Consider the following 7,045-nt stretch of genomic DNA (forward strand, 5'->3'; position numbering starts at 1 on the left):
CCTGAGAGTTTTTATTGGATTTTCTCATTTAATCCTCATAATGACCCTCTGAGTTAAATCCGCCTCACGGCCCCATTTTCAGATGAGGAAAATCAGGTATGAAGTAGTCAAGTAACTGCCCAAGGGGACAGAGAAAGTAGCAGGATCTGGATAACAGCACACAGGCAAGCCCACACAGGCCCCTCAAAAGTGTGATATAAAGATGGGGACTTCTTATTTTAAAGGGGGCACCTTCCCTTTGACGAATTCAGTCAAAGAAAATACATGTTATATTTCTGAGCTAAAGCAGACAAAAAGTTTAGTTTCTACACTGCTAACTACAGATTCTAATCTTGTCTAGTTTATACAGCAACCACTCTTTGTCAACAGATCAATCTAAATTTGAAAATCAAGAAAATAGCAAAGAAGTTGGCACGGAGAATTCCCGGAGCCTTTCTCCTCCTGACCTTCCTACATCCTCCAGACATTATCTGTAATAAAACTGTTTCCTTTCTCATTCCTCTTAGGTTGTAAAAACATGGGCTGCCTTCCACCAAGACTTGAAACAAAAACATCTATATTTTGTAAAACTCAGGAACTGTTTGTGCCAACATGTGGTGGCTTGTGACCACAGTGGCTAACAGCTGTTCACTCTGGAGGAGGCCGTGGGGACAGACAACACAGGGCGTCTGTCACACAAGGGACGAGTCCGTGCTGACACGGCAGCCCTTTGCCCTCTCCAGATTCCACTCTGACCTGTGATCCTCAGCGAGCGTGTCACTTTAGCCTGATGCATCATCCCAACATCTCCAGCCAGTTGAGAAAAGTTGTAAAAGTCATGGGTCAGGGTGGGGAACAGCCTCCGGAGACACAAAAAGAGGAAAACCCCAAACTCCACAGAGACCCGGAGGGAAGGAATAGGAGAGTCTGTGGTGGGCTTTCTCAGTGAGAGAAAGAGCTGGAGGCAACGCAGAGACCACTTAGCAGCTTTATCAGACAGGGAAACTGAGGCTGCTATTAAAGGACACACGGAATCAACGAGGCCCCCAGAGGCGCCCCCGAGGGACGTCAGAGGGCAGCTGCAGGGTGGGGAGGGGGCGACACGAGCTTCCTCAAGCGCCCAGCCCGCGCACGTCCCGGCGGGCTCACAGGTGGCCTGCGGCGTCCGCCCCCACTCGCAGGACCGCGGTCTGCGCGCCCCGGCCCGCTCTCGGGGCCCGAGCGCGCCCCCAGCCCCGAGGAGCTCAGAGCGGCCACTCCGCCCACCCCCGAAAGCCGCCTCCGCCCCCGTGGATGCCTCCAGCCGGTGTCAGGCACCCTCCAGGGTCTGCCGGCCTCCCGGACCCCCAGGTGCCCGCCCTCCAACCCCCTCCCAGCTGAGGCTGGGGGGCGGCGCGCGGCCCGGACCCAAGCGAGGCCCAGATGCCGCGGCCGCAAGTGCGACGTGTCACAGGCCAGGCCGGCTCCTCCTCCCGCGGCCGCGGCCACCACAGGGGCTGCCTGCAGGGTCCAGCAGAGACGCCTAGTAAGCCGGAAACGCCCAGCCGCCGTTACCTTGTTGGTCGGCACTGAGCGGAGGCGCTTGAAGATGGTCAGGATGTCCTGCTTGCTGGGGTCCCCCATGGTCAACAGAAAACGAGGCGCAGCCAGCCCCGCCAAGCGGGAAGAGCGGTTGCCGCCTCTGGGAGAGGGACGGCGCCGAGGGGGCGGGGCTGCGCATGACGGACGGGGCTCGCCCAGCCTCCGGCCCTGCCCACAACCGGGGCGCACGCGCCGCTCTGTAGAGGCCTTGCTTAGGGGAGACGCTGGCCCCGCCCACTAAGGCCCCGTCCCGGCGCCGCATGCGCGTGCGCGTGCGCAGGGAAAACCTTGGGCGGGGCTGCGCCAGCGGTCCCTCTGGGTTGAGCGCGGCCGGACAGACGGGGCTGGGGTCGGTGGGGTCAGCCACCCGCTTGCGCAGCGCCGGGAGCCAGCAGCACTTCGGCTGGGCGGATGCCGTTTCGCCTGATGGACTGCTTTCTTGGCCAGGGTCTTCTCGCCCTGCGTGTGAGGGCGACAGAAGCGGTCGCTGCGGTGGCAAAGGAGGAGACGAGGGAGAAAAGGTCCACACGCCGGAGTTTCGCTAGTCGCCTTTTCTTTTTCTTCCTAAACTAAGGCCGAATCTTGGGTGGGAAGGTTTCTCCGCCCGAAGATGCTTTTCCTAAAGTGCCAGTTTGGGTGTAAGGTTAGGGAGATGGCGGAACTCGCGAGGCTAAGGCGCCGGGTGATAGCTAATGAAAGCAGGCGGGCTGGGCCAACGTCTGACAGTTCCCGGGCCGCGGCCGCAGCCTGCGCCGGCCAACCTCCCTACGCGGAGCGTGTGACCTGGAGAAGGGCGCCTACGGATCGGTGGTGCAGCGGGAGGCTAGCAGGCTTGGAGGTTGGAACCCTGGCTCCCCGCCCAGCTCAGCCGCTGTTTCCTATCTCTGGGATCTTGGTCCGGCCATTTCTCTAAAAAGATTGGTTTGCTCCTGTGTGCAACAGAGCTAGACGGGGAGAATCAGGCAGAAACCCTGGCACATCCTTTGGGAGTGGTCTCCCTGAATTTAGAGGCACGTTCACTCCCCCGGTCTGGTTAGATACCCCCGGGCGGGCAGTTGGAAACTTGCAGGGAATGTGGACTTATTTAACCCCAAGACTAGAACTTTTCCAAGAAACGGAAATTTACTATCTTCCAGGACAGTACGTCACTCTTGCAGACAGCTCTGTTTGAAAGTTCTTCCTTATGTTGAGTCAAAGTATATATCCCTGTACTTTGTGTCCTTCCTTGGTACTAGTTTGGCCCTACCCAGAACACCTGGCACGTTAAAGGAACAGTCATATTCTTTCTGATGGGAATGATGGTCCCATTTACTCTTTGGAACTGAAATCTTACCAAGTTATAGTTCAGATTCAGGGTATTGACTACATGCCAGCACAGAGATCCCTGAAGGGAATAAAATGGTAATGAAATGTACACAGTAGGGACTACTAATAGGCAGGGACATAAAGGGAGGAAAAATACCATTTGTACACCCATCATTGTCTTTTTCTCTCATCTGCTTAAGCGTTCTTTATAGGACTTACTACCACCTAATGCTAGAATATGCAATATAATACTATAAATACCTGCCTCCCTTCAATTGAATATAAACTTGAGATCACAACTGTTTGTCCCCCATCACTAGCCCTAGAACAATGCCTAGCACACAGTATGTGTGGAATGGGCTTAGAATGTATAAAGGTACAAAAAAAATAACTTCCAACATAATAATGAGAAAAGGCTAGATAATCTACAAAATCATAACTTCTCTTGAGCCCTTCAGAGAGCTGAGGTTGCAAAGCAACCAAGTTAACTGAATTCCAAAGACAGACAAGCCTCTCCATAGATGGAACACAAGAGCTCGTTCACCTTAGGCAAAACACAGGAGAAAGAGGCAACTGCCATACAAGTGGGCAAGAGGAAATTGCTTGAAATTTTAATGAATTCTTAAAGGCAAGTGTGGGCTAGCCAGTCAGTTTGGAATAGGTAGGGGCCTCAGATACAAAGAGTTTACATTCATTCTTAAGCTGGTTTCTGTACTGTCCGTCAGAAAGTAAGACGAAAAGAGACTGGGGAGAAACTGCTCAGTGGGGTAGGCATCTGACTGCAGGAGTGTTCGTTAGAAAGATAGACATGAGCAGCCTGGGGAAGGGGAAAATAAAGTGCAAGGAAAAAACTGCTCTAACTAGGGGGTCCCACAGGAAGACAACAAAGGCTCTGCAGGGAGATAACTTTTTTGCCTATCAGGACCAGGCCAAACTGCTCCCCACCTGACCGCAACAAGGGCCAATTGAGTAAAACTAAGGACTGCCCAAAACACCTCATCGCAGGAAAGGACTTGTGCACCGAGAGGGATTGCTACAGAGATGGACCATCGATCAAATAACCCCACCTTGTCCATCAAAGAAGTGCCTCTTAGCCAGAATGCAATCTGTAGGCCTCCTGCCTAACAGATCCAGGCCTTTGTCTCCCTTGACTCTGGCCCACTTCTCCTTTGGAGCGCATCCAAACAAAACTTTCACTCTGCCTGCTGCTGTGCCTCTGCCTTTCGATTTTTGGTGCCACAGGGACAAGAACCAAGGAGAACAAACCCAGCCCACCACAGGAGGATGGGCACAGAACCCCACCCACATCCTTGCTCTCCTAGAAAGTAAACACAGCAAATCCATGCTCCCTGGGGGAGGAGGCCCCGAGAGCCTCCGGGGTCCACTCAGGCGAGAAGGAGAAGCAAGAGCCAGTAATCCCCAACCCGAAACTGGGTGGGAAATTCTCTCACCCTCAAAAGAGGGTAGGTAACAGTTTGGGAGAACATATTCATAAATGACAGATCCAATAAAGGGCTGACATCCAAAATATACAAACAGCTCACGCACCTCAACAAACAAAAAGCAAATAAGCCAATTAAAAAATGGCAGAGAAGCTGAACAGACACTTCTCCAAAGAAGAAATTCAGATGGCCAACAGGCACATGAAAAGATGCTCCACATCACTAATCATCAGGGAAATGCAAATTAAAACCACAATGAGATATCACCCCACACCAGTAAGGATGGCCACCATCCAAAAGACAACAAGAAATGTTGGCAAGGATGTGGAGAAAGGGGAACCCTCCTACACTGCTGGTGGGAATGTAAACTAGTTCAACCATTGTGGAAAGCAGTTTGGAGGTTCCTCAAAAAACTCAAAATATAAATACCATTTGACCCGGGAATTCCACTCCTAGGAATTTACTCTAAGAATGCAGCAGCCCAGTTTGAAAAAGACAGATGCACCCCTGTGTTTACTGCAGCACTATTTACAATAGCCAAGAAATGGAAGCAACCTAAGTGTCCATCAGTAGATGAATCGATAAAGAAGATGTGGTACATATACACAATGGAATATTATTCAGCCATAAGAAGAAAATAAATCCTACCATTTGCAACAACATGGATGGAGCTAGAGGGTATTATGCTCAGTGAAATAAGCCAGGCGGAGAAAGACAAGTATCAAATGATTTCACTCATCTGTGGAGTATAAGAACAAAGAAAAAACTTAAGGAACAAAACAGCAGCAGACTCACTGAACCCAAAAATGGACTAACAGTTACTGAAGGGAGAGGGCCTGGGGAGGATGGGTGGGAAGGGAGGGATAAGGGGGAAAAAGGGGGCATTACAATTAGCAGACATAATGTTGGTGGGGGGCATGGGGAGGGCTGTACAACACAGAGAAGACAAGTAGTGATTCTGTGGCATCTTACTACGCTGATGGACAGTGACTGTAATGGGGTATGTGGTGGGGACTTGATGATGGGGGGAGTCTAGTAACCATAATGTTGCTCATGTAATTGTAGATTAATAATACCAAAAGAAAAAAAAAGAAGGTAGGTAAAAATTCCTTGCTGCAGCTCTGAGAATAATAGAACACAGGGAGGCTTTGAAAGGACCCAACCAACAGACAGGCCCACTTTGTGTTCTGTGTGCTACCCTTGCTATTGATCTTTTATGATGACATCCTGGCGTGGCTGTGGCCAGGTGAGACAGCAGTTATTAAGTTAGTTCATTCAGTTGAATAGGAGCTTGCTGAAAGCCAAAGGCCACTCTAAGGAAAAACCAGACCTGCCTAGTCAGTCATATGATGAATGACAGAGTGAGAGATAAGCGCAGATCTTGTCCCTTGCTCCTAGAGGACACCATGGGACTTCAATTAGTGCTAATGAGAAAACAGGTGAATGCTATCTCTTAGACACACCACTTCTGTTTAGTCAGACATATTACAAATTGAATTCAGGGAGTCGTGAGCAGCCTTATCTGGTGTCCACCAACTCCTATATGCACATACTTGGAAATGTACAAATGCCCCATTTTAAAAGGAAAAATAGTTAAATGTGTTACTGATTTTTTTAAAAATAGAAATTTAAGCTGATGTCATTACCTTTAATGGGATAAATGATTTGGCATAACCTCTCTACTGTAATATTTGCAATATTAGCAAAAATAATTGGAAAGTCAAATAAAAACTTATGTTTACACAAAAACCTGTTCTTGAATGTTTATAACAAATTTACTTGTAATCATCAAAAACTGGAAACAACCCAAATATCCTTCAGCTGGATTAACAAACCATGAGAAATTCATTCAATGGAAACTACTCACAGTAAGAAGGAAGAAACTATTGACACACGAAACCACTTGGCTGTATTCAGGTGAATTATGTGAAGTGAAAAGATGAGAATCTCAAAAAGGTATATGTTGTATGATTCCATTCACATGACATTCTGGAAAAGGCAAAACTGTACAAACAAAAACAGATCAGTGGTTGCCAGGAGCTAGGATATACGGGGGGTTGACTGCAGAGGAGCAGGGAGAAATCTGGGAGGCGATGGGACGATGCTATATCTTGGTTGTGGTGGTGTTTACACAACTGTATGCATTTGTCAAAACTTGCAGAACTGTACACTATAAATGGCATGTATTTGACTGTGTGTAAATTGTACCTTTATAAATGAAAAAAATGAGAAACAAAGCAAATGCTCCATAATGTGGGACTTAATGACACATGGCATATCATGTAGCCATTAATACATTTTTAGTTGTACTTAGGGACATGAGAAAATGCTGGTGTTCAAATGTTAACAGAAAAAGCAAGGTACCACAGTATATTTATGGTATGACCCCCATTTAGAAAAACACACACATTGATGATGATAACAAAACATGTGCACGTCTTTATATAGAAAAAAGACTGGAAAAAAATACATCAGAATGTCAACCGTGTAACCTCTGGATGTCAGAATCATGGGTAACTAGTGCTTTTCTGAATGCTTTTTGCTTAGTTTCCAAATCTTCATCTGACCCTTTGTTCCTTTTACAATGATGGAAAAATCATTAACATTGTTATTTGAAAATATTACATAAAGGGGCGGGAGCAGCCTGGCTGTCTTGACCCAGAAGCAGCATTTGCTTGCAGTTTCGCCTTGAATGACATTGGGGGCGCGGCGGGGTGTGTGGGGGAAAGTGTTCTGGT

General features: G+C 48.4%; 1 protein-coding gene across 3 annotated transcripts in view; it reads right to left on the reverse strand.

Moving 5' to 3' along the window:
• Positions 1–1,694, reverse strand: part of ARFGAP3 (ARF GTPase activating protein 3) — a 49,087-nt gene extending 47,393 nt beyond the window's left edge. For 2 of the 3 annotated variants that reach the window (XM_073213978.1, XM_073213977.1), the window contains exon 1: positions 1,534–1,694. In XM_073213978.1, coding sequence (XP_073070079.1) covers positions 1,534–1,602 — 69 coding nt within the window. In that variant the 5' untranslated portion in view covers positions 1,603–1,694. The remainder of the gene's footprint in view (positions 1–1,533) is intronic. The other variant, XM_073213979.1, reaches the window with a different exon arrangement.
• Positions 1,695–7,045: the final 5,351 nt, after the last annotated feature.

The sequence above is a fragment of the Manis javanica genome, chromosome 10 (genome assembly GCF_040802235.1).
Source record: "Manis javanica isolate MJ-LG chromosome 10, MJ_LKY, whole genome shotgun sequence".
NCBI lineage: Eukaryota > Metazoa > Chordata > Mammalia > Pholidota > Manidae > Manis > Manis javanica.